The sequence below is a fragment of the Chroicocephalus ridibundus genome, chromosome 2 (genome assembly GCF_963924245.1).
Source record: "Chroicocephalus ridibundus chromosome 2, bChrRid1.1, whole genome shotgun sequence".
Classification (NCBI taxonomy): domain Eukaryota; kingdom Metazoa; phylum Chordata; class Aves; order Charadriiformes; family Laridae; genus Chroicocephalus; species Chroicocephalus ridibundus.
In genome coordinates this window covers 147,209,897-147,237,341 of record NC_086285.1, presented here as the reverse complement: position 1 = coordinate 147,237,341, position 27,445 = coordinate 147,209,897, and the positions used below count along the sequence as shown (strand labels likewise).

Here is a 27,445-nt window from a genome sequence, read left to right as displayed (position 1 = left end):
GCATGAACTCAGGTAGGGTGTAGTTACAGACCGTACAGCAGTGCAAAGGCTTAAAAAAATCCTTTTGTATGGAAGATGTTACGCAACACGGTTATTAAATTATCATTTTTCTGCAAGAGAAGCCTTCAGCCTAGAAGGCCTCATTGAATTCCAGCATAGTTTTCTGATCACCTTAGTGTCTTCAGTAAAAACCTAGGTCTATCCCACTGGAAGAGAAGCAGACCATTTCCCAGACAAATAGTAAAAGAACTTTGAGCTACAGGTACCTTGTGAAATGTGAAGCTTTTATTTTTTATATATATAAACTACAAATAAAAGGCTTATAATAAATCTCACCTATAGAAGTTTCTGGTCTTTATATAACTTGTGTCATCTTTCATCCAGATTTTAGAAGTTTTAAATAAGATAAAGAGAAAAGATATTTATTAGACCATGTCATTATTAGCAACTTCAACAGTCTGAAGTTTTGTCAAGTCACATAAAATAGTTAAGAAGAGAGAACAAAATTATAAATATGTTTACAGGTATCTGAAAGTCCCATTGAATTCCTTTTGGATAAAAGAAAAATAATATATTGTACTGTAATAAGTATAATGCAGTATACTTGTCAGTTGGAATAATAAAGATTTAGCCTGTTGCCATAAGGTCACTTGTTTGCTTTATTAGATTTGTTTAAAAACAAAAACAAAACAGCGTAAGGACAACTGATTTTATAACTCTGTATGGAACAAAGGTTTTTTTGCCTCTGGCAAATCTGAATCTATTTCATCCTTCTTTTGTAGTAACGGTACCAAGGAATGACTGGAACTACAGGTGTCCTCCACCAACTACCAAGTTATCTGCTTATATCAAAAGAGTCAAACTCCACTGCAATACACAGTGTCAGGCCAGTAACATCAGACATGCAAATGGCAATAAAAGATCATGGCGCCAATTCTTACAACTGCCCAAAGCAGACGATGGCTTGAGAAATGAGAGCATGTGTATACTTGGAAGAAAAGCCACGTTTCTGGAGCCATATGCTGTCTTACCAATGTCTATCAATTTTTTTTTTTTTACAGTGGATTCATTCAATAGTGATATTTTCTTTCATTGTGACATTTTGTACTTGCGAAAACAATTATTTCACCACTGCCACAATATGTTTCTTCTTCTCTGACACAACTGGCACAGATCCTGGTTTGCTGTGCTTACGACGATTCAGTTCCCTAGAAACAAAAAAAACAGGAAAATGAAGTTCAGTAGTCAGCAGAAATACTAGCTTCCTCCTTAAGCTACTAATGGAGATACACTACAATTGAAAAAAAAAAAAAGTTAAGAATGCTCTGCTTTTATTAATCAAATGACACGTACTTCCTCCTTTGAGAAGGACTGTCCCTTTGAAAAATGACTTTAAAATCGACTAATTTAGGAAAGTTTCAAATTGAGCCCTTTCTTGGGAGCTCACCTTACTTGGTTTTCATGTCAACAGGATTTGCTGCTCAAGTTTGTAGAATCTTTCAGCTGAGAAAGATGACTAAAACCCACCACTTTTTGGTTTTACTGTTAAATTTATTAGCTACAGCAAAGCATGCCACCTTCCGCTCCTAGAGATTCCAACATGACAATGATCCAGGTGATGGAAAACACTCCTCCTGGAGCCCAACATTAAAAAAAAAGGACAAAAACCCAAAACAAACACAAAAAAACCTCCCCACACCCAAAACAGCCCATTCTGTTTCCATTGCAATGTTGCATCACGTCATGCTTAACAGAGCATTGTGGCTTCTTCCAACATGGTATTTGCTGCTGTTCCCTCAGTGAACTTTTGGGAAGCAGCCAATCCTCACTGACACGCACTTGTCTGCGTTTTCCTGATAATCAAAGGTTAATCAATCCTGTAGTTCATGATCACTTATTCACATGTTAAAAGTAGCTCATTTTTGTTCCTCCCACACGCTGTAGCTCTATCACTCCCATACGTTGCTGCTACAGCACTGCAGTGATGCATTTTATTAAGATCAAGAGAAGACAGAGCCAGAAGAGAAAGACATACTTTCGCCGACGAGCTTCTCTCATGATACGTTGCTCCTTGATTTGGCAAAATATACTTTTAGGCAAGTGACGGTGTCGGGCAATGCGTCTGATCTTTGGGTGATGCTGGAATTTTTCCTTCAGCTTCTGATTGTAATTCATAGCTGCCTTCTCTCGTGGTGCAAGCTATGGGGAAAACACCACAGACAAGCATGTTACAGAAGAACAGGGATTTAACTGTCATGATTTTCTCTACTAAACAAAATTTTGACTTTTAATTCAAACGTCTTCCTTCTAGCAAATGGCTGTAACCACAGGAACTTCAGAATTAGGGTAGGTAAGTATTAAAAAACTACAGTTTCAACAATACTCCAAGGCCTAAACACAAAACATTATCACAATCACAAAGTTCAGTGAAGTAATTGAATTTACTCCCTGAGAATCAGATTTCAATGTGCTGTAAAGAAAGAAGAGGGAACAGAAGTAGCTGACAGTAAAACCTCTCTGATCAGAGTCCGCCTGCCTTCCTAACCTCTGACGATGATCAGCTTTTGCTACGAAACAAAGATTTGCAGGCATTTTAATCACTAGTCAATGTAAGTACAAATGCTATAAATGAATTGCCTTCATGAACAGCTTTACAGACAGCTCTTTAGGTGGCTTAAATCTTACCCAGCACCTCGATCCATTAGGAAGCACAGTGCACATATCAGATTTCAAGTATTAGCTTGACTATATGGCACACAGGGAGTTCCAACCTTCATCAAGCAGCTAAAAATATCTTAGTATCACAAACACATAAAATACAGGTAAGCTAGTATCACCACAAACGACTTTAATTTTATCCATGTTTAAAATTACATCTGAGCCACTATTAACACCACTGGAAGTGAGAAATGCCTTTTCCTGACAGCTAACCTACAGAGGATATATCTATTATTTTTTTTTCCAACTAGGCATGTTTCCTTTGGTCCTAATACTTATTTATCCAAAGGAAAAAGAAAATAAAAATCAGTGTGTGCTGTGGTTTTGTTTAAAGCATTTGCTGCTTCACAAGGAGTATCAGTCTCTATGTATTCTAGATTTGCTCAGATCTCTGGGTATTTCAGCTGCATTTCCCTCTAGTGAGTTTTCATACAAACAGAAAATCTGTTAATATTAAATAGTAACAGAGGACACTCCTATCCTCTTCTTCCTACCCTCCTGCCCAAAATACACTCTATAACTCCAGTATTTCAGACATCTTAAAACCCTTCATATTTTTCAAACGAGCAGTGGCACAAGCCTTTTGTCCTCCCACATTTACTTCATCCGCTACTACCTGCGCCTAGAGTATTAAAAGCAAAACAGTAATTCAGACAACTTCTATTTATTCAGCTTTGCAAATAACTCAGTTTCACTAATTTCTTACTTTCTCAAGAAAAAACAGAACACAAGTTTCAGATGCTAACAAAAAAAACAAACAAAAGCAGCAACAAAACAAACAACTTTATTACACACACAATAATTTGGAAGTTCCACCAACATTATTAGGAAACATGCTTTTTTCCCCCCTTTATAATCAGCAATTGGCTATTTCTTCTCCAGTCTGGAGGTCACTTTTAGAAGTTACTTTTGTTAGAATATTTCCTGAATTCTGAAAAAATAAATATGATACTCAGATAAGTCTGGTCTGGAATACTACTGATGGTCTGAAAGCAAGTATTAATAAAACATATGGCAAAGGAGTTTCTCCTTCGGGACAATAAAGAAACCAGGCACCAGATGCAGAGCTGTTCATCTCTCAGAAACCTCTTTTTCAGCCATCAGAGACACATAACTCTCTTAACCTCTGTTTCTTCACGCCCTCTTATTTGTAAAAAACAAATCCTTCTGCTTTACTTACATTTATCATGACCTCTCAAATTGCAAGTGAGTAAATTTTACAATCTTAACCCACTAAAACTATTGCCCCCCGGCCCTTTACTGAAATTCCTTCTAGTGAGCCAGCCTGCATAGCTGGTTCACTCTCAATAAATCCCAGGTGTTCCCACTCCGCAGAAAACTGCCAACATAATCCAAATTAAAGAGGTTTTATTTTAATTAAATTCAATGATTTTCCTTTAATTTAAGAAGAGCAAATTGCTGCCGATGTCGTATAACCTTGATGATTCTACAGACAAGAGGTGAATCTGTAAATTAAAGATACATCCAGGACATCTTATTTAAAAAATTAATATAGTTTAAGAGGTGGTTATGTTTAAGTCTGATCCCATTTTTATGCAAAACGTGGTGTATATAGAAAGGCACATGGCTGGTGACTTTCCATTCAACTACCAAATGCCAACGCCCCATACACCAGGCTGTGCTAAGTGCACTCTCATCTACATGGTGATAAAAGAAAATTTTGCAGTAATGACGAATTTCTATTTGAGAGACGGCAGATAGCGAAGAAAGCAGATTGCAATAATGCACTGAATTCCAACCTCTCTCTTGCAAGTCATTTTACAAAGGTCAACATAAACAGCTGAAGAGAACAGCATTACTTCCCATCCTGCTTTGAGCTGGAAAAAATGCTGTAAACACAGCACGACTTAGCAAGATAGAGATTTGAACACTCTACAATATAATAAATTAGGATTTATATGACATCATGAGTGTAAGATGTGCTCAAAGATGATATATGACTCTTATCACACATTCCAAAAGTGAACGTGCAAATTTCTTCCTATATCAGGGAAACAGAAATCATGTGGCAGGAAGACAGCTGATTTGTGTCATTACCACAGCAGTATTTCACAGCAAACATCTAGAGTGAAAAGAAGGGGAAAAAGAACTCTAAAATGCAACCAAGTTGTCAGCAATAGGGAAATGTGTCCTTGAGTGAACTGCCTGTGCCTCTCTCCTGCCTCCAGATGATAGAGGCTGGTTATTTTTCCCATCTAAGCAGAAGGAAGGTAAGCATTTTTTCCAGACCCCCGACTGAAGGGCTAAAACCACCTTTAACAAAAAATTCTCCTTTTAAAGAGGGCTGTATTTGTACTGTACAGTATTTAAAACTCCACACCATTAGACTCTTGTAATTCAGCATGAATATATGAAATGGCTGTTTATCTATCCTGCCCAGGCTGCCCTTCCAGGTTAGGGCAGACAGAGCACAGAGGTAATGTATTTTTAGAATGCAAACGTATCCCAGCAGTTTTCTACATTATAGCTTGCCTTTATTTCCATTTTTTCCATTGCTTTGATGAAAGCACATTTCTAAATTTATTACCATGAAGTTTATTACTCATTGTTTCCTTGGACCAAAAACTTACAGCTTCTCTACATCTAAACGGATGACAAAAAAAGAAAGGTAATGGAGACGTTAAGAGCACAAAATCATAGCCAAAGGGATGAAGTTACATGTGCATTGAATCACAACCCCAAAATCACTATGAAATGAATGCCATGTCACAGTATCAGGTACTGCTTGTTATCAGCCTTATCTCACAATATGGAACTGTATACTAGAAGCAGACTGAAAAGATATACAATTAAACAGTTTTGATGCACTGCTGCTAATCCACTTTGCTAGTTCAAACCCAAGACTTGTAACCGCACTTTCTCCTATCTTTTTCACTCTTTACCCAAAAGCTGTTATTTCTGCACCTTGTAAGAAAGCAGCAAACCTGTGCTCCTACTGTTTCACTCACTCCTGACACTAGTTTTACACTTACTGAACCATAAATCATTCCCAAGCAGAAAGTTTTCTTCTTCAGTTGTCCAGTGCTCTGTTCTAATTCCTAACTACTTTGGAAATGAAACAGAGCCAAATTTTGCCGTTGTTACTCACAGAAGTGATGTTACTGAGCATTTACACTCTAAGAACTGCGGGTGTAGATTTTTTAAAATGCATCAATAGATTGAAGAACAATAGGGCTTTTTGAAGTTTTACTGATGGTTTATTGCTTTCACTACAATTCAAAATACACAGTCTATCCCTTTGTATTAGCTAGATTAATTGTACTCTATTAACTGAATTCCACTTTATTACTGCTGCTTTTCCAGCCTTTTCACTCAGATGAGGCTCTGTTTTCCTCTTTTCCTCAGAAGCCAGTCATTTACCTTTTCAGAAATCCCAAACCTCTCCAAGAGCCCAGGCACAAAAGCCTCAAACTTACTTAACGTGTTGTATTTTATGTACAGTATTTGAACAGTCTGGAGTATCTCAACAGTCTTGTTTAATTGAGTCTTTTGCTTCTGGACACGCAGAACTAGATGTTTACCGCTTTAAAAAACCCCCTCCTGCTAAAGTCCTAATTAATAATAGTTATTAGTTTATCAATTTTATTAAAAAACTGACCCTTGCAAGTTATTTTGAAGCAACTTTTGCAGTACCTCCAAGAGAGATTTGGGTTTTGTTACCCCTATGTAAAAGCCATAAAGACTTATTTGTCAGTGGAGTGGAGACACAGCATGCCTCTGGCTCCTCCGGAGACTTTTATCCTTACTTGAATGTTTCACTGATTTTGAATAATGAGTAGAATGCCAAATACATTAGAAACCAAAAGAAACATGCGTGTCAGAACTGATGACCGCTAGGGCAGCCACAGTTCAGAAAGTACAACTTTCCAAGTAGATACGTGTTAATCAGCCACAACATAAATACTATATGTTCACTATAACTTCTGTGGAGCCCAGCAACACTAAAAAAACCCCTAAGACTAAGTACTCACCAAAGAAAAAAAAATAGTGTTTGATTGCCATTTTTCTTTCTCTTTCAGGATGCTGGTTTCCATCCATCCCCACCCCAAAAATATCCATCTTAAAATACAATGTATTAAAAGATGTTAGCATTATATCAGAAATACAGTGACCTTTGGATGAGTCATTCAATCAAATCTTCTCAGCGAAGAAAAATAGCACAGCAAGCAAGTAAGCATTTGAGACATATTCTGACACGTCCGACAGAATTACTGAATGTTCAGCTTTGAATATTCAAAATGTTCAAAAAATAGCCACAGACTATGGAAGAACTGGACATTTATAAAATAAGCAAGCATATGTCTATGAAGATAAGAACACCAATCCTCTAAAAAAGGACCAGGTACTAAAGAAAAACAGTGGAACCTGACAAATAGCCATTAACAGTGGCAACAGTAAGATTCACAGGAACTACCAGGCTGGACTGAACAAAGATTGGTAGAGCTGCCCGAATCCAAGCAACATTTCCAAGGTATATACAAGAACGTGATAAGCCATAAAGATTCCATTCTTAAGTGGAATGAGCAACAATTATTCTTGAGACATCTGAAAAGTAAAATTTCATAGTGCTGCTAAAAAATATAATAAAAATTTAACAACAATTATAGCAGCTTCAGACAGTAACTAATTTAATATCCAAATACTGTGTCTTGCTAAATTCAAGCCTTCAACAGCATAATGCTTGAACACATTTCCACACAAGATATGGGGATGTGAAACATTATCTCTTACTATAACATAATTCTTTACAAGTTCATTAGCATCATCCGTGTGAAATGACAGCAGTTTTTCTAAATAATTCCCTACGTCCCTTGTAGGTTCTTCCTGTATTTCTAAATAATTTTGCTTTCTTTTGATGTTGCAAGGTGTTTTTTTGAAGATAGGATGACAAGTTTTGTATTCTAAGTGATGGGATGACTTTAATTTCTGATAGCAAAAAAACCCCCAACCAACGAATAAATAAAAATTTAAACAAAAAAACACAGGCTACTTGACTTGTGTGTTATAGCTATTAACTTAGTTCTCTTGGGAGCTGATAGCCAAAGAGCTTTGACAGAAATGCTTACAAACCCTTACACGTATGCATGCTACAAAAGCTGTATTTGTATGATTCCCCAACAGCAGAAGTGAATTGTATGCATAGCCTCCAAGAGCCACGTTAAACGGCAACAACGTAGTTACAAACGGGGCGGGGGGGGAAGGACAGGTTATTTTACATAGGATTCACTGTCAAGTCAAACACAAGAGTATTAATGCGCAATGTCCAATATCCGGTAGTCATAATTAGTAGCACCCTTTTTAGGCCCATCCGTGGCCAGTTTTCACTGATGCTAATAGTATGGAAAACAGCAGAATGTCATTTACCACTCTGCATTTTAAATACTTCAACAACAGCTAATGTCCCTTCGGTACATAATAATTCTACAATGCAGGAGTAGTTGGGTTTGCCCATGACTTCCCAGATCCAAGTACCCTTACTCTTTCATAAGAAAAGGGGCCAATGCCATCTAGTAGTCAATAGAGTGAATTGAGCTGTTCACACCTGAAAATACTCGGAATCATTCTATGTGAAAATAATTTTTTCAACATTCTTTTTACCCACTTGCCCGTCATACGTAGGGCACAGAGTAAAGATGCGTGTCAAAAATACCAGACAATTCTGTTACAGAACAACATCTTAGTGAGAGACAGGATGCTGTTTCTCGTTAAGAATATAGTGAATAAAGAGAGACAATTTCAGTTCATACTGTAAAACCAGATGAAAAGGGCATTGCCATGAGCATATGGATATGACAATAGGAAAACAGGCAATATTTCTGCGCAACACCACCCTGCCTAAGCAAATTCAACATAAAAGTTAAATCAAAAAGTAGAGTTCTATAATGAGCTTTGTGGAGTCCTTGGAATTAGCAAGTATGGGACTGATATTTAAATGTTTGACTAAAGCACTACATGGGAAAATCCCAAGAATCAATTCAGAACAGAAAAAACAAAAAAAAGTATTCTCAACAAAAATTAATTCCATTAAAGAAATTCAATGTAATTCGTAGTTTGTAACCACAAACAGGTTTGTACAGGCTACAAAGTTGTGTTTTGGTTTTTTACCTATAGCTCTATAGCAAAGATGAGAAAAATAATAGGACTTCCAAATTCCTATGGTGGGCCATGACTAAAGATATACATGTTGTTTTAGCTGTGCTACTCCATACCCAGTACTTCACAGGGCACAACAGTCTGAATTATCCCGTAGCCTTAAGTACTCCTACCACTCCCATTCACCTGCCACCTCTCCCAGCTCTGCTCCACTTCCCTCCTACAGAGATACTATCACTTGATGGAGCTTCAGGTAATCACAAGCAGCCTTAGACATGACTATGCAATAGATCCATCCCCTTAACTGCACAATATTCTTCCATGAATTACAGCTTCCCTTTCCTCCCCTCTTCAATCTTCCACAAGATCAAGCAGAAACTCCCCCAAGCATTATTTGACAGCTATGCTGATGGACTCAGAAAAAGCAATGTAAGCACCTCCAAAATACCCTAACAATAAAAAGCTACACAAAGGGATTGCTCCCAGTGGACAGAGTGTCAAATGCATTCTCCAAAGTCATTCAATACTTTAATACAACTGTGCAGATGAACACATGCAAGGGGTAACTGTAACAATGTTTTGGCTTTGTCTATACATAAACATTTGAACAAGTGTAACTGAACAGACATGTATCTAATTAGACCGATGTCTGCTCCCACCAGGAACACACCAACCAAAGTGACTTACATTGAACTAAGTGGACTTCAGACACCCCACTAGTTTGCCCACTTGATATCTGAGAATTATTCAGGTTAATAACAATCTCAGTTATGCATTGGTCCAGATGGTCTATTTTACAATGCATATGCTTATCACAATATGAACCACACATGAACCAGTCGCACTCCAGTCAAAATTTTTAAAAGTAGTAACCCTAAGCCTCAGTAGAATGACTTACATACTTACATATGGCAAACCAGAACTTACTGCGCTTTCTTTAGTGCAAAGGGATGAATTCTCACCTATAGCACCCAGGTAAAAAACTCTAATCTAGCTAGAACCGATGATTATTGTTAACAAGACCAAAAAAAGTCCCCTTGTGTAGCAACAACAAGGCATTTAATTTTATTATTATAAGTTGCAGTAAAGGCAATGAGCTATACTGTGCATGTCAGTTTTCAAATTAAATACAAACTACCATTTTACATTTTCCCCTTTAGAAACAAGTTTTTAGAAGTTGAATAGGCTGACCAGTTGTAATAACAAAAAAGCTCCAAACATCTTGTCTCCTGATAACAAAAAGCAAAATGCAACTCTTACCACTCCCAGTTTTTCAGAAGCATTAGCTTTCCACAGACGAATATTCATCTCATCTGAGCCACACAGAATATATTTGCTATCTGAAGTCCATTTTACAGTGATGACATGCTGCATTCGCTTCGTATGATATACCTCCCTGAAGCAAAGAAAAACATTTTTAAATGATCTATCATCACTTTTCCCATCAAAATTACCTTTCAAATAGCAGAAAGCATTCTGTTCAAGGCAAATACATTTTTTACTTCTTTAAAAAAAAACCAACCTGATTTTGTTTTAAAAACACTGCACTCATCTTTAATCTATATAGACTGAATGAAATACACTATGATGGTTAGACTGATAAAGGACCACCTAGGATAAGATGCTTTTTAAATAAGTGTTTTCAAAGAAATTACATTAAATAGATAAAGAATAACTCTTTGCAAAAGATGCCATGGGTGCATGGCATACCTGAAATGCATACCATTCCTGAAATAATTGTCATTAATACGCTGTTGCACTGATCAAGCGTCACAGAATGGGACTGCAGAACAGGTGCCAGACAATCTGACAGCATCCTTATGAACAAGAAAGAATACAGTAAATAAACACCTCCAGCTGCCCATTTATGACATGGCAATGGATTGGCTCCTCTTCATTGTAATTCCCCTCCTTTCCCCAAAAATAGACTTCCTTATCATTGTCTAAAGGACTTCTAGGAAAAAATTTTAAAACCCTAAAAACTCCAAGAAAAGTCTCCAGTCCTGCAAACAAGAACTCAACAAGAAATACCAGCTAGTAAGAAAACATTCAGAACTACATTTAATTTCTGCCAATTAGACTCCTGCTCAACAAGTGCTGGCACCTGTTGAAAAATGTTTCTACATGTTACATTTAAACTGATATTTAAATGAAACTCTTATCTAATATTCATTATGTACCAAACAAGCAGAACAATATTATGCATAAAGTTATTATTTTATTTCTGCTATAAAAATATAGGACTAAGTTCACTTTTTAGTAATTTTAATTATTTATTAGCATTCTAAAGGTGAAGAATAAGTAAGGCCTAGTTACTGTCCACTAAAACTCACTCCTTTGGTATACCAATCACGCACTGCAGCTTATAGGCCGTTCTCTTTCTTCTCCCTAGTTATTTTTACAAGTAAAATCCAAGTAGTAATGGAAAGGAAATATGGAAACAACACCTATTCAAGAGCCATGGAAAAACCAGCCTGGGGTTGAGCTGGAGGTGTTGTGAGAAAAACAACAGTAATCAATATACTACCTTAAATAAGTTTTGATAAGCTTAACTGCCTTTCGTAATTCACAGCCAAGTGATGCTCTACAAGAACAACTGTGTGGATGACTGAGCACGAGTACCTTCAGAAAACATTAATACATCAGCATTTTACTGATGTTGATGTTTAATAGCATGTGTGCACATACGCATTTTCACAAGCATCCCCATGTTTACTTTTATTGTACTATTTGGCTCAATAACAAAGCTTTTCTTCACTCACCTTTGGGGAACTAAGTACTTTTCCTTTCCTTACTCTAGATTTTCAGTCTTTGCCTCTCCTGTTGCTATCATCACAGCTTAATAAATATAATTCTCGGGGAAAGGAAAAAATACAAAACACGGCCAAATAACCAGGATGTGTCATTTAAAAAATTCACACAGACATCCTGTTCCATTTACCAAGAATTTACCAAATTTGATCAACTTTATTATAAATCTTATTTCTTATGGCTAATCAATTTCCTAATCTAAATTTTCATTTTAAAATACAATAGAAAGCAATGGGAAGTTGGGAGTTTTGCAGATTGGCAGTAGATCAAAAGTCAAAACTGGAGTATTGTCAAGATACTCTTAACTGCCCTCTCAGTTTTCCAGGTGGAATCAGATCTTCTATTTGGAGACTTTTCTCTGCTCCACAGGATTAATTTCAACTGTGCAACTCTGAAAAACCCTAGCTCCTACAGAATTTTAAGTATCACAGAATGCCCTAGTCAGCTTATATGAGACTAAGTTCTTCACTTATAAGGCTCTTCCTCACTAGATTTATGGCCATCATGTAGAAGGGGGGGGGGGGGAAAAAAGGGGGGGACAAAGAGGAAAATTCCTTCCACAGGCCTTGGCAACAATCTACAGTAATGTGGAATAAAGCCTTTTACTGTTGCATTATGGGGTCTGCAAGCTTCCTCTCAATGATGTGCTTTAACTTTGCGTATCACCACTTTTGTGAACATAACTACTCCATAGAAAGGAAAATCTGTAGGACACAAGAACTGCTTAATAATACAAGAACTAAAAAGAAAACCCAAACCAAAACAATCCACAAGGAACTGTAATACTTAATTACATTTAAAATATTATTGCAAGACTGGAAGAAAATAAAAACTACCTGTAGATTAGTTATAAAGGAAAATGTAAACAGCCCCTATCAATCTTTAATGCAGCACGGGAGCATACAAACAGTTATGCTGAATACTGCATACATAACTGCATCAATCGATAATAAAAATGTACTCCTCCCTTAATCAATATTTCGACATTACCACCCCCTAAACCACCTAGTCGCAACCTTTTGGGGAGCCAAGATTGCAGAGAGGAAGGCAAGCAGAAGCAAAATAAAGTTAAGAATAAAGGAAAAAAGAGGAAGAACTGACAACAGAGAATAACAAAGGTAGGTTTATGAAGAACAAATGATACCAGACAGATCTGATAACTTCTTCAATTTTCACCAAATTGAAAAAAAAAAAAGTAGTAATAATGGAGACACAGTAGATCAAATCTGAACTTCAGCAAAATATTTAATACACTGCCTTATGAAATCTTACATGAAAAACTAATTCAAAGTGAGTTGTATTCAAAGCATTGTCACATGAATCAAAACCTGGTTAACAAAATATGAACAAAAGGTAATAAGCATACTGAAACAGATCACAAAAGTGTCCCAAACTGATCCTCAGGAATTCATACAACAATGCTTTTCACATAACGTCTTTAGCAATCATCCATAGAGGATGAAGGTAGTCCTTAGATAACCAAATGCTACAATGTTGTAAGGCACTGCAAACTTAAGTGACAGATACAGTACAAAGTGACCTAAAAACATTAAAGATACATAAGGAGGGAAATAAGATGGGATTCATCTTGGTAAAATACAAATGAGTACACCCAAGAACAATAATCCACTGTAAATTTAATCCAAAACTGCAGAAGTACTGCTATCCATTATACACGCTCCAGAATTATCTGTCAACTACATGACCTGTCAATCTCAAATTCTATACAGAATAAGATTTCAATATTCACAGGAAGTGAATGCCCCAATGAAGATGTTAACGAATGAATTAAGAAATGTGAGGACTAGAGAGGGAGGTCACTGGAACCAATGACAGCAAGAGACAAAGGTGTAAAATCACTCACCTGCTGTGACCTTTGTCTACAGGAAAAATGCGGACAGACTTATCAAAGCTGGCAGAGACAAATTCTTTCCCAGTGGGTGAATAATCCACATCAAGAACAGCAGACACGTGATCCATATGCACCATCACAGGTGATTCAAGATAGCGCATATCAAAAGTATATAAGCTTTAAAATAAACACACCAACAGCTTAATATCGTAACAGCTCCTAAGTAAATAATACATTTTTGCTGAACAGCTGCTTTAATCATACATAAACCATGCTTAAGGCTAGATCCATATTGCAGAGGGAACTCTTTAAAACTGCTCATAACACATAAAAAGAAAGAACAATACATTGTTTAGGGCTTGAAAAAAGTTTATTAACCAGAGGCTTTAGTTATTGGATCAGACCTAGGTTTCTTGCTCACTGTCAAAGAACAGATGGTCTCCACTATTCCCTTCATCATCTGTTCACGGGTCACTGACCAAACCCATTTCTCCAACCACCACACTGTCCTCCTTTACTCCATCTTCAGCTATAAGTATATAACCTGAACTTGGACAAGCATCTTTGAATCATTACGGCAAGCCTATCAACTCCCCAAGATTTATAAGTATTCCCATATTGGGAACTCCTAGTAATTCCAAGTCTTCTGTGAAGTTCCCATTTGTTTGGCACCCTCTCCTACCACCTAATTTTCTTTAGGTCAGACAGTGTAGGAGTCCAAGGAAAGCTTGGTCCTTCAATACATGGAGATACTAGTTCAGGAGAGCACACTACCTGTAGAAAAGCATTGTATTAAAAATACACACACAGCTTGTGGACCACAGCTGGTTTGCTCTTAAGCACTTCAAAGCTTGGGTGAGGTCTACCTGTAACGCCTTTGAATCAATAAGCCCACTGACACACAGCAAGGCATAATAACCAAGTAGGTCATTGATTTGCCTAGGGCCAATAAGCAAAGGTGCTTTACAAACAAATCATTTAATGAAACATGATTAAGACGCACATTTCAGTAGAACCACTATATTAAAAACTTATAATTTAGCAGGTTTCTCACCCTCCTTGCTGCAGATGAATGCATAACTGGAATTAATTCAATGTCTCTTATTTTTATGGGCAACTATTGCTTCTTCCTTCTAAATTCCCCAAGAAAAAGTACAGTAGCATCGTATTCAAAACCACTGCTCCATATAATCAGGTAACACTTGCATTTGCGTTGTTGATACATGTGTTTGCCATTGCACTTATATGAATTGCTATAGCTTGCAAGAGGACAGTTGCCCCTGACAGTAACAGCTACCATTCTCAGTTTAGCAGGGCTGCGGGGGGGGAAAAGCTATAAACAAACAGATTAGATACCCTGTTAGCCTTGCCATACCATAACCAAAATAGGTGAAAAGCAGTACATTAAGTACAACACCCACTTTCAAGGTCTGGGCCAGATTCCATTTCCTTGGAAAAACAGCCTTAAGAGAAGTGATAAAATTCCTATGTTCTAGAAGAAAACAGTGATCTATTGTTAGATCACTGACTTCCTGGAAAAAAGGATGTGGAACACATTTTGCAGTGGCCTAGTTTTGAAGAGACAGATTTTTCAATATCAGATTAGCTGTTCACATGAATACTATTGTTCAAAAGTAAAAAACTGCTTTGAGACATTGAAAGGGTAAGTATTGCAGTCTCTGCAACTGTTTCACAAAAGATTAATTTACTTTTTTAAGAAAGGGTTTCATTAAAATAGCTTATCAGTACAATATATCAAGCTTCACAAGAGCTGGCAAGAAAATAAATACTTATATTGCCTCAGGCTCGACCAACAGTATTTATTTTCCAGGTCCCACTGCAAGTTACACTTGCATTGGTTCAGCTGCGTTTTTTGTGAGTAAAACTGCTTTTTTCCCCTGGGTACTGAAATACAGAGAAAGAGGCAGTCTACCATCAATTTTTTTATTTTAATTTTTTTTTTTTTAATCAGTGAGCCTGTAATTCTCTAGTTATTCCCTAAGTGATTCAAATTTAGAATTTAGGTATGTTTCTAAAAATGTATTTTAGCATGATGATAAATTACTAAAATGCAGATTAAAAACATAACATGATCAGGTTATCAAAAAGCAAGGTCACACTTACTTGTAATCTTCATTTGCTGCAGTAAAAATGAAAGCTTCCATGGGGTTCCAACATATTGTATTTGTCCTCATATTCAAAATAACCTGAAAGATATTTACACATTGCTACCTTATTATAGGCAGTAAAATACTTGCTCTATTCAAGGCTTCCTATATCACTGGAGAGAAGCACTTTCTAGGTACAGAATTACGTCAGAGAAAGAGTGACATGACAGGACGTTTCCTTAGGAGTGTTAGACTTGGAACTCAAGACTTCCTGTCCCTCATCATACGCTGCTTCGTAATATGCTGCATCCAGACCTGGAACCCCCAACATATGAAGGACATGGACCTGTTGAGTGAGTCCAGAGGAGGGCCACAAAGACAATCAGAGGGCTGCAGCACCTCTCCTCTGAGGACAGGCTGCGAGAGTTGGGGTTGTTCAGCCTGGAGAAAAGGCGGCTCCGGGGAGACCGTATAGCAGTCTTTCAGCACCTACAGGGGTCCCACAGGAAAGCTGAGGAGGGACTCTTTATGAGGGAGTGGAGCGATAGGATGAGGGGTAACAGTTTTAAACTGAAAGAGGGTAGATTTAGATCAGATATTATGAAGAAATTATTTACTGTGAGGGTGGTGAGGCACTGGAACAGGTTGCCCAGAGAAGCTGTGGATGCCCCATCCCTGGAAGTGTTCAAGGCCAGGCTGGATGGGGCTTTGAGCAGCCTGGTCTAGTGGGAGGTGTCCCTGCTCAGGCAGGGCGGGGTGGAACTACATGATCTTTAAGGTCCCTTTCAGCCCAAACCATTCTATGACTCTACAAATTGAGTTTTCCTCTGTAAGTCATCTTAGAAGCAAATTCTTCTAAAGTGGTCATTTAACATGTAAATATGTTAGTGATGAACACATAAACCTGGAACTTCTGAAAAATTTCACTTCTCCATCACATTTACAGGAAAACTTAGTTAAGTAATCTATAAACACACCTAATTAAATGGTTATTTCAAAAGATATAGTCATTAACTGATGTTGTGAACCAGCATTTGCAAAGCTCTTATAACTTCTTTATGTTCTACCCAGTTATTACTAGCCCTTCATTATTTTATCTCTGAAACTGCAGTTCATGAATTCTCCAGGACAGTTGCCATTTCTTGTTGAAGTGCCAAGCAATGTGTATAGAAGTTGTAATCTACTCACCACTATCACTGTATTAGCAGTGAGTCATTTGCTACACGTTCATAAGATTTGCCTGCTGCTAGTAAGCGGATGGCTCCGAAGAGGCCAGCGTACCTTGAAGTGGGAGGAAGGCAGCTGATGACAGCCTAATAAGACCCTTCTACTTTGCTAACAGTAGATTAGACATGAAGTATTAAGAAGCTGTATGTTGGATGCCCCCACCTTGGAGGACAGATGTGCCAGTAACAGCTGGGCCTCTGTAAGAGAAGGGGAGGCAGGGAGGAGGTCATCAGACACCCCATATGACACAACAGCTTTGGCTTCTGCCGAGTCTTGGAGGAGCTTCCAACCATTGTATTTTAAAAATAAATCCCATACAGTATGCCTGACATAAAACAGATGTATAATTACAGAGCAACTTATTAACAAAAACTGAACAACTCTAAACAGGATTTTCCACAATGCTCCAGGCCAGCCATAATCCTACTTGAAAGTCCTGAAATTTGGGTGTTTAATGCTATGGCACTCCAAACTCACTTTTGTTCTCAGTTTACTATACCAAACACCATAAATTTACATACGTATAAGAAGCTATAGTTACACAATTTTAACTTTTACAATAATGAACACAATGTCAAAACAAGTTAATAGTGATGGCCTCCATGGAACTGCTCCCCCAAAAGATCGTGATTTTATAAGTGTGTGCACATTCTCATGGTTCTCATTCTCCGTTAAGTCCTCATTTCCTAAGTGACATTATCCTGCTCAATATGAAGTCTGCGCTGCAAAATACTGCTCATTATCAGAAACTATAAATTGAATGTAATCATCACATGTCTAAAGTAATCTCTGCTTTAAAAAGTGACTTTACTGAAAGGATAGGCCACTGAAAGGCCCTATGTTTACAGTAATGTGACTACTAGAATTTGTTCAGATTTCAGTATTGTTGCACATATTTGGGAAGCTAATAATCAAGGAGAGTTCTTTATTCTTCCCTCTCCAAGTTTTTCAGCCACTGCAAAATGAGTACACAATTAATGTTAAAATATTTATTATACATGTAACATGTTAAATCATACCACAAAATAACTCCAATATTGCTGGAAAATCCAGCTCTTTTTCAAAAGGGGTCAGGTTTGGTCCATATCTTCTACACTATTTTTTCACTCAAATTTACAAGCACTCAGTTTATTTCAGCAGTGGCATTTGGCATTAAAATACTGCCTAAGAAAAGGATTCTCTGTACAGCTCTAGCACTACATTCAGTAACAACTATGTAAGGCAACCTGGGCTGGAACTGATTTAAGTTGCTGTAAATACATTAATAATGGCATTCCGGAACTATCTAAACCTGTAGCAGCGCGACCTCCTGACACTATTTTTTAATCAATTGTAGATACACTTAGGACATTTCATAAGAAAATCTCCTGATTAAGACAAATCAAAGCTGTGAAGTCCCTGAAGACTTGGTTATCTTGGTTTATTTATTTTAGTGGTGAACGCTTGCTTACAAAGAGATTTTGAGATTAATTATTTGTGCGATCCGGTTTTGTGTTAAGTAATCTGTTCTCCCTTACTACCTACCTAAGAATGCTACAAGCAAAAGACAACACCGTTCCTGTTAGCTGTTTAAATGCTAAACACTGTGTTTAAAACACGCTAAGCTTTCCTGCAATCCCATAGGTTACACAGGAATGACTTCTAGTTTGCAAGCGTACCGACTTCTATTAAAACATCTTCATCTTGTCATGCAACAAGAGTGCTTCCCTTCATCTTTTCCCAGCTGTTTTAGACTAGTTCCTGTTTTGCACCTAGGCAGCATCTCACCATTTTATCTGTTCCTCTTTGAAACTTAAGACTTCGAAACTCACAGACAGGAAAAATGGGCAAGACAGCTACTGCTTCATGATGTGTAAAGTTGTACTCCTATTTCTGTTAAGAAAGGGACTCCCACCAAGTTCCAAACTCAGGGCAGCGTGTGAGCTGCTTTGCTGATCAAACACCAGGAGCACAGCAGTGCTAGGAGCCAGAGCCCATACATAGGTAAGGTACCTCTAATGAGCAGCACACTTCTCTTGGGAGTTACAGAGCTCTTAGCTCTCAATGCAGAAACGGGCATTCAACCTGCCCCTCCACAGGAGAATCATCCCTATCCCAGCAGGAAACCCAGCACTATATTCACAGATAAAAGGAATTATTCATCAGGGTTTTACTCCTATAGCAGAAAATGCACCCACGCATGCTGCCTACTACAAGAGACACACATATGCACACACGTGTATATATGCACACATATGTATACTTTCATATATTTAGCATATATACATACGTAAAATCCTGTTAGATTCAAACTTGGTTCACAAAGGCTCAAACTACATCCTTTTAACTTGTCACTGCACATCTACAGCAATAGCTGTGCTCATTTCGACATTCAGGTCTCCAACTGGCATCACTGACAGTTTGTTTTGTTTTTTTTTTTATAAGCACTATCTCAGCAGCCCAAATGAAACATCACTAGAAATTGTTGGGGTACAAGGAGAGAAAGAAATACTGTTATGCCAACAATACTCCTATTTTATAACTAACTACCATTATAGTGTTCTAGTGTATATCAGACCAGTGCCATTGCAGACAGTACACAACACATCAGAAGAATATACTACAGGCTAGAATATTGTATTTCAAGAAGAAAATCGTTAAGATAGTTCTGAGGCTCAAAACTACCAAACTTCATCAAGGGTAACGTGTATCAATTACTGGCTTCTTGTTTTAAGTAAATACATACATTCTCTTAAAGATAAATAGGAATCTTCATGTCATTGGTAAATTCCACATATAAATACAATTTTGATTCCACTCATTGCAAAGGATTTCTGAATGTTTATACTAGGTGGATGGCAGGGAGGTTATCTCCATGCAAAAGAAAAACACCTTTTCAAATGCAGGGCAAGGGTCTCCAATGGTGAAAAGGAAATGCCTTAGACATTACCTTGTTTGCTTCTGCCAAGGAGGAGTGAAAAAAAAAATTAAAAAAATAAAACCACACATGCACAGACAGAATGCAATATAGGAACATAAAGTTCTTACTGGGAAATTGCTGTCAGGTCAGGTACTTTATCAAGAACTACAACAGAGTAAGCATGACAGCCCGTTTGAATGCAGAAAAGGGCCCTTCTAACTCTGCATGTTTAAATCCCAACATTAATTCAAACTCAGTTAAAAGACTCAAAATTAAGATGATGAAAACTCAGTGAACTCACAGTTCAGAGCTTCCCTTTATCATCATTAACAGTTACAGATTATTTACATGTTCAGTATGATTATTAGTGCCATAAGCAAAGATTACCTTCTTTAATGGAGTTGATTTTCTCATATCATATAGTACAATATTTCTGTCAGAAGCACAGCTTCCTAAAAGGTATGTCTGAAAAAAAAAAAAAAAAAAACCACAGAAAAGCAGTGTGTAGGGTCTTCTAAACACTTCTAGAGTATGGCTAACAGCTTACATTAGATACCTAAGTTACTTCACAAAGCTGGTAGTTAAATAGTTTATTTTTCAGTCAAGGAAGTACATTCATTGTTCTTTCTGTGCAGTTAATTATTCAGCACAAAAATTTTAAATAGCTTCCCCTGTAAGATTCCGAATCCACCCAGTCCTCCCTAATTCAAAAGTAACAAGCAATTCCTCATAAACACTTCATCGACGAGCACAGCCCAGCCAAGAGATATACAGAAACTGCTATAGAAGATCAGATGCAATTGTTTTGCCATGGAGAGGGGGAAAAGCCTTGGTCACAGGGAGTACGGCACTGGAACAGATGAGAGCTCCACACTCACATAACCACTACATTGTATGATTGAGGAATGGGATATGTATTGCTGTGGGCAGAATGGAGACCACCCCACTTCCCTTTCTCCTCTCCCCCACTGTCAGAGACAGAAGATAAAAAGATGAAAATATATGGTACTACATTCCAAAGCAATTGTAGGCATAAAAAAAAAAATATATGTATACACCCCCCAAATATTATGTTAAAACACATATCAAAAATTAAATTTGGAAAAAGCCATAAAAGATTGTGCTAATAGAGTTTAGCTCTTATATTGGAAATCACTATTTTTCTTCATCAGTATGTAACAGAAACATTACCTCAATGGGATTAAATTTTACACTGCTTATACTATCAAAACCCCATGTCAGAGAACACATGGGACTTGTCCTTTGCTCATCCCAAATGTCCACTTGCTGGCCACAGGTGGCAAAAACAGCTTCCTTCCAGTGGTGATCAATTCCTGTATACACAGTCTTTAAAAGAAAAAACAACATCAACAAAAAAACGAAAAAAAATTACAGAACCAATTGTAAAATAAATATGCAAATATGTTCTGTTACAAAACAAGATCAATAAATCATTGCATACCAAGTCTGCCATGTTTTTATTCACTTGTGTTAGTGAAAACCAAGTCACCACTGCTACCAGAAACCGAGTCTTATCAGATGTACCCTTACATAACAGACTAGCTTTCTGTGTACTCACTTAATGAGCATGCATGCACTTCTTGTTAATTTACAATGGAGTCGGCATTAGAAGCTCGTTTACAAAGTCCTGTCTGACTTTAAAAAAAAAATGGAAATTTTAAGGGTACAACTACAAATTTTCGATGAGGACCCAAAAAGATTGCATAGACAATACAATAATTAAAGATTTTCAAATCACCTATTTACAAAAAGCATTTAATGTTGTTCTTAAAATAAGCTTATCATAAATTGAAAGTGCTGAAGTATCTATTTTTAGTCTGCTTTTGTCAAAAAGAAAAACGTAAAGTTAATTTTTTTTATTGAACAGCTGCAGGGTATTGGCAGGAAAAGAAAGTTATTTAATGCAGACTAAGCACTGGCAACACACATCCGAAGAGAAGGACTACAGAAAGATGTGACCAGACTGAAGAAAGGGATGATTAGTACAGACAGATCTAAGCAATCTCTGATGGCATTTGAAAGATTCCTTTCTGGTTACATGTAAAATGTAATAAAAACTTGAATATACTTTAAAAGTGCCATTATAAAATTTGTTGACATCACCTCAGAACCCATTATGACAACAGGTGATATCAAACCATTTCTCTCTCCTCCAAAAGCTAGGTAAGAATTTGTTCAAACTTAATTCAAAAGAAGAAATGTGGGAAAAATTAAAACTTAGATTTACTACCTTTCCAAGAATCATATGAATGGGTTCTTCTTCTTCTCCATATTCCGGGCTCTCCATTTTCCACTGCTTCACAGTTTTGTCATCGCCAACCTGGAAATATTGGAGGAGGCACATAGAGTTTTACATAAATATATTCTGTTTATTTTATTAGATGTGCTTTGCAATTAAGTACAGGCAGCCTTTCAAAAGGGAATGATCTATGACATACGCAGAAATAAAACGCTGCCTATTCACTGTTGCCTTTTACACCTCCAAGCTGAAGATTAGTTCTCCTTGTCATAATATCTTGCTAGAAACTGGGAAGGTACATGTATATTGTCTGGCTGGAATGGAGTTAACATTCTTCACGGCAGCCCATATGGCATTGTGTTTTGGATTTGTGGCTAAAACAGTGCTGATAAGGCACCAATGTCTTGGCTACTGCTGAACAGTGCTCGTGCAGTGGAAAGGCATTTCCGCACCCGGCCCCGACTCTGCCCATCATCATCCCTGCTTCCCCAATGTGGGCAATAAGACTGGGAGGGGACACAGGCGTGACAGATGACCTGAACTGGCCAAAGGAGTATTCCATACCATGTAACATCATGCCCAGCAATAAAAACTGGGGTAGTGGAAGAAGAAAGGGGAGCAGGGCTGGCTTCCAAAGTGGCTGCTGCTCAGAGACTGTCTGGGGATCTGTGTGCTTGTGAAAGGAGGTGACTGACTTCCTGTTTGTCACTGTTCCCCCACCACCACCTTTCCTTCATCTATTCAACTGTCTTTATCACAACCCATGAATCTTTTCCAGTTTTCAAGAGAGATACTTCCAGGGTTGAATAGAAAAAAGGTTAGCTAGAACGATGACTGCTTTTTTAGGCTACATTTTGTGATTCTTAATCAAATAGCACCTTAAACTGCAAATTATCTACTGGATGTCATTTCGATGAGCATGTAAACAGTTAAAAGGCATTTTCCACCCCAGTTGCGCCACTTGCCCGTTCCTAATGCCATGCTATCTCTTGCACTATGCCAACACAAGCTTTTGCATGGCTGTGCAATTTTCAGGCAGAGGGATTGTCCAAAGGGCATGCTAATTTGGAGTCATTTAGAATTTTTTGCCGTGACTTCCCCTACATCCTAACTGCAGTCCTCATGACCTGGTATGTACTTCAGGAAAGAAAAATATAGTAGTGAAAATAGCTCTTCTGTGCCCAGCTCAAAAAAAGCAAAACCTCAGGACACTCTAGTCTTCAACCCAAACTTGTTGGGGGTTGTATTGGGATTTCTTGTATAATCTTAGAATTGTTTTAATGCAAACAGGAAGACATACTATTTCCAGATTTATATGCAACTAAATCAGTTGTGGCTGACATAAGTTAATAAAGCTTAATTAACATGGAACCATCTTGACTTAATCAGCATATCTTTAATCATAGTGTACATAAATAGTTACTTTTTTAAGCGTTTGTATGTCTTTCAAGGACCATAATCTATCTACTACTTTAACGAAAACTAGTTTACTCAAGTTTTAGTTACGTGACCATCTGTTAGCAATTTTCTGGTATTTATCCCTTCCACAGTCTTCAATAACATCCATATCACAGCATCAAAAAAAATGTCATCAGAAACGGAACTGTCAGGTTCACTGACAAATTTAATAAACGTATTCATACGATATTTAAATATTGGATGGCAGAGAGTAAGTTGCTCACCGGAAAACAGATGGTAAACAGGCACTCTGTACTGCTACACTGTACAAAGGAGACACATTATACTTACAGTAAAGAATGATGTACCGCAGAAACGAGCACACATGCCTCGAACAAAGCCTTCATGGGCTTGTATAGTACGAATACACTGTCGTTTGGTCAAGTTCCAAATTTTAACCTGTTAAGACCAGAAAAGTATTCTGTTGTTATTTAAGTTTTCTACAGCCCACAACTGCAGTTTATAAATCAAGTAAAAGAGATCACACACATTCTAATGAAATGGCATAGCTGGCTTGAACACTGGCCAAATTTTGTAATGTTAAAACTACTTATTCATTCCCTTCTTCAAAAAAAAAAAAAAAAAAATTTAAAAGTGCGTCCCTTTCCTTCTTACCTCTTCTCCCCACCCAAGCTGTATACTTACCATATTTTTGCATTCCCTATTTTTGAACTAGAATTCTTTCTAAAAGACAACAGAAGTTACAATTTCATCAAAAAATACCCCTCTAGAGAGAAAAGAACAAGGAAGTAGCCTTTGGAAACAACAGAATGTTTTCAGTCCAGCTGCTGTATTACACTTTATATAGACGTCCACCTCTCACAGCGGTTTAGGTTTCAAAACATTTGGGCCCATTTAAAAACCAAAGAAATGGAGGTCATTTTTTATATTTGTATGTATTTATAAGTATACAGTACTTTACTCACTCTATCAGTAGAAAAGAAATCTGTCTAACGTTTCATATAAATTTATTCCCCTCCTCTCTGAAAAGGTTAATCTCCATTACACTACTGCATAACCTATGTGCCTTCTACAAAAAGCGGAAAGCACCCAGCTACCCAGAAGACACCTTTAAAATACACAAGGACTATCAAACAAACAATGCAAGGCTGAGAGAGGACAGAGAAGACAGAAAAGACAGGCAATTTTTTTCTGCAACTGACTCCAATTAAAGTGCTCTTGCTTGCTATTTGTAATATTTATATAAAATAATCAAACATGGAGTTATCATTTTTAGGCAGTATGCTAAATTATTATTCCACAAAGTTTCTGGTTGTGTGTCCCTTCCTGCCAGCTCATCTGACTTCATGTAATCTAGCAGCTTAACTCCTCCAAGGGGAGGAGGGCAGTCACATGGGCAGCAAAAAGCAATCACTATGGACTGCAAATATTAACATTCACTGCTCCATCCTGAGGAACTGTATGTCACACCCTCTGCTCAGAGCTGAACAGCTAAAAGCTGCCGCTTGAAGATTTTTGAAACCCTTTGTGTTCTGGGAGGTTACAACTTGGAGTTTGAGAAACACTGCCCCAAAGTGGGTAGAGTTGCACCTTCTGAGAAAGACAGGGTATCGTGCTGAACAAAGACACAAAAGAAACGTAAGCAGGGGGCATTTAAAAAAAAAAAAAGAGGAAAAAAAACACAAGAGGAAGAAAAAATAAAAGACGGAAGAAAGGTACCTTGTTCGTTGTTTGTAACTGCAGCTTACCTCTCCATCACAAGCTCCAGACAGCACTGTGGACAAACTCTTTGGATGTTTGGCCATGCAATTAACTCCATCTCTGTGGCCATCAAGTGAGCTAAGAAAGGGCTTTGCAAACACACGTTCTAGCTTTGTTGCATTCAGAGCTCTTGTGTACTCTCGCGGAACTTCAAATGGATGCAATACAGGGTCATAGTTTCTTGGAACTGCAATAAGAGCAACACAGACATCAGAAACCCATGGTATATAGTGAAGTCCAAGGTAAGCTGAATTAGGAAGCTTTTCTCTTTGATTTTCCTGACACGGGAGAATTTTCTGCAACGCTAAGATTTTTGCCATTCCTACTGTTTTGCAATTGATCCATGGATCATTACTATGCTCACTTAACAAGCTCAAGTTAATGAAGTCTGAAATAACTCTGAAATTATTTGATGTCCTTTTCAAGGGTACACCGCTAAGCTAATGAAGGTATGAATATAAGCAACAAACTGGAAGTTGCAGATATCTTGCAACTGTTACTTAAAAGAACAAATACCACCACAAAGGAAAGCAAAAAAGCAAAAAAAAAAACAACCCACACCACCAATCTCCTACCACTAAACTCTAATACAAAGGACACAGCTACATGGACATGCATAAAGAGAGACAACCTAGCTCTCTTCATGTTTACTCAGCTGCCAGCCAGCCCTGGCTCAGAAATAAGACTCATTAGTTTCATTAGCTTGGTCCTGTGCTAATGCTATCTGTTTTCCTAGATGAGTGTTTACATCCAACAAGCTTCAAGCAAGGGCCTCTCTGCATCCGCCTGCATAGATACACCTTAGAACAAGTGGAGAAAGACAGTGGATATTGACATTGTGCTTCTGGGTTTTGTCTCTCATTCAGTTTCATTCAAAAAGGTTGAACAGTCAACAGAGCAACAACTGACAACAAACTGCTCATTAGGAACCGATACTTAGTCCAGTCTGCTGGTTTCCAAAGACTATTTCATGCGCATCAAAACCTCTGAGGTCTCTGATGAAATGAAGTAGGATAACACTCTGCAATATGACAGAGAATCTGTTTTAACAGCTTACACACAAATCACACTTTGAAAATTAACATGTATTCAGCTAATACCCCAGTGGGTAACTTCAATAATATTTGTCCATATTATGTTACCACTATTAAACAACTAGAAGATGCTAGCTACAGTGCTATTTCACACAACATAGCCACCTACCTCCAATTCAATCAAATAATGAAGTATATGCAATTTAAAATGCTATAGGTGTACTGTCCTGCTCAAAATAGTTTGATTTAGTGCATCCAATTCACTGAAAGTTTTATTCCTGCTTTTTCTGACAAAGGGTGACCATTTTACAAACTTTATTTCTGATACCAGGTACAAACTAAACCTTCTTTGTGTCATGTTACAGAAATGAAACTGCTCGGCTGTGTGAGATCAGTTCTACGGACGATGCGCAGAGCACAGCATGAGAAGTCACCATCCCGTCAACCAGGCTACAGCTGCTGCATCCAAGAACAAGGAATAAAATCTGCACGAATTTTGCCAGTTTTAGTAAGGGATATGCATGAAGCACGATGAGCTGTACTATGGAAGAGAGAGCAGTAAGTACAAAATTGCTGAGAGAAACCCGGGTAATACTAAGAGTAATCTCGGAGTACCAGAAGGGTGACTAACCCCCCCCAGCCGTTCCCGACCATGCTCTGGCACCCCCAAGGCCCAGACTCCAGCCCCTACCAGGCCGGCTGACAGGACAGCCAGCCGCCTTCGCCCACCGCCGCCGGGGACGGACTCCCGCGGCTCCTGCCGGCGGGCGGAACGGGGCAGACCCCGCCGGGACAGGCCCGCAACTCCGCCCGGCGCCCCTGGGCCCCACCACGGCCTCACGGATGGGACAGACCCCGCCGGGGCAGGCCCGCACCTCCGCTCGGCGCCCCTAGGGCCACCCTTCGCCTCTCGGACGGGACACGGCCACCGCCAGCGCCTCCTCATCCTCCTCTTCCTCCGCCGGGGGGGGGGGGGGAGTAGGGCCGGCAGCCGCCCGAGCGCCTTCCCGGGCGGTAAGGCGAAGGGGTGCTCACCGCGCTGCAGGTCCAGCTTGGTCTCCCGCACATAGTCGTCGGGGTTGCGGCTCAGCACCTTCACCCGCATCTTCCTCGCCGCCACCTTCCCCTCACGCCTCCACCGCTTCCGCCCCGCCGGCGCACGCGTGACCGGATGCGCCGGACCGGCTGTTCTCGCGAGACACTGCTCCCCCCGGTACCGGGACCGGCAGGCGAGTGACGGAG

The 27,445-nt window shown here is 38.4% G+C and overlaps 1 protein-coding gene across 1 annotated transcript; it reads right to left on the bottom strand.

Annotated features, from left to right (window-relative positions):
• Positions 1-308: 308 nt before the first annotated feature.
• DCAF13 (DDB1 and CUL4 associated factor 13) lies at positions 309-27,409 on the bottom strand. Its single transcript, XM_063327323.1, has 11 exons — positions 27,239-27,409; positions 25,157-25,356; positions 23,739-23,846; positions 21,981-22,070; positions 20,921-21,076; positions 20,117-20,194; positions 15,620-15,702; positions 13,508-13,672; positions 10,093-10,228; positions 2,036-2,199; positions 309-1,208 (listed from the first exon to the last, which is right to left on the bottom strand). The coding sequence occupies exons 1-11, from the start codon at positions 27,306-27,308 to the stop codon at positions 1,121-1,123; spliced, it is 1,338 nt and encodes a 445-aa protein (XP_063183393.1). The 5' UTR covers positions 27,309-27,409; the 3' UTR covers positions 309-1,120.
• Between the last annotated feature and the right edge of the window lie 36 nt (positions 27,410-27,445).

Coding starts and splice junctions, on each gene's coding strand:
- DCAF13 (XM_063327323.1), bottom strand. CDS start 27,308: ATGCGGGTGAAGGTGCTGAGCCGCAACCCCGACGACTATGTGCGGGAG. Junction 23,847..25,156: donor CTGGAGCTTGTGATGGAGAG/GTAAGCTGCAGT, acceptor TGGTCTTAACAG/GTTAAAATTTGGAACTTGAC. Junction 21,077..21,980: donor TTCATATGATTCTTGGAAAG/GTAGTAAATCTA, acceptor TTTCTTTTAAAG/ACTGTGTATACAGGAATTGA.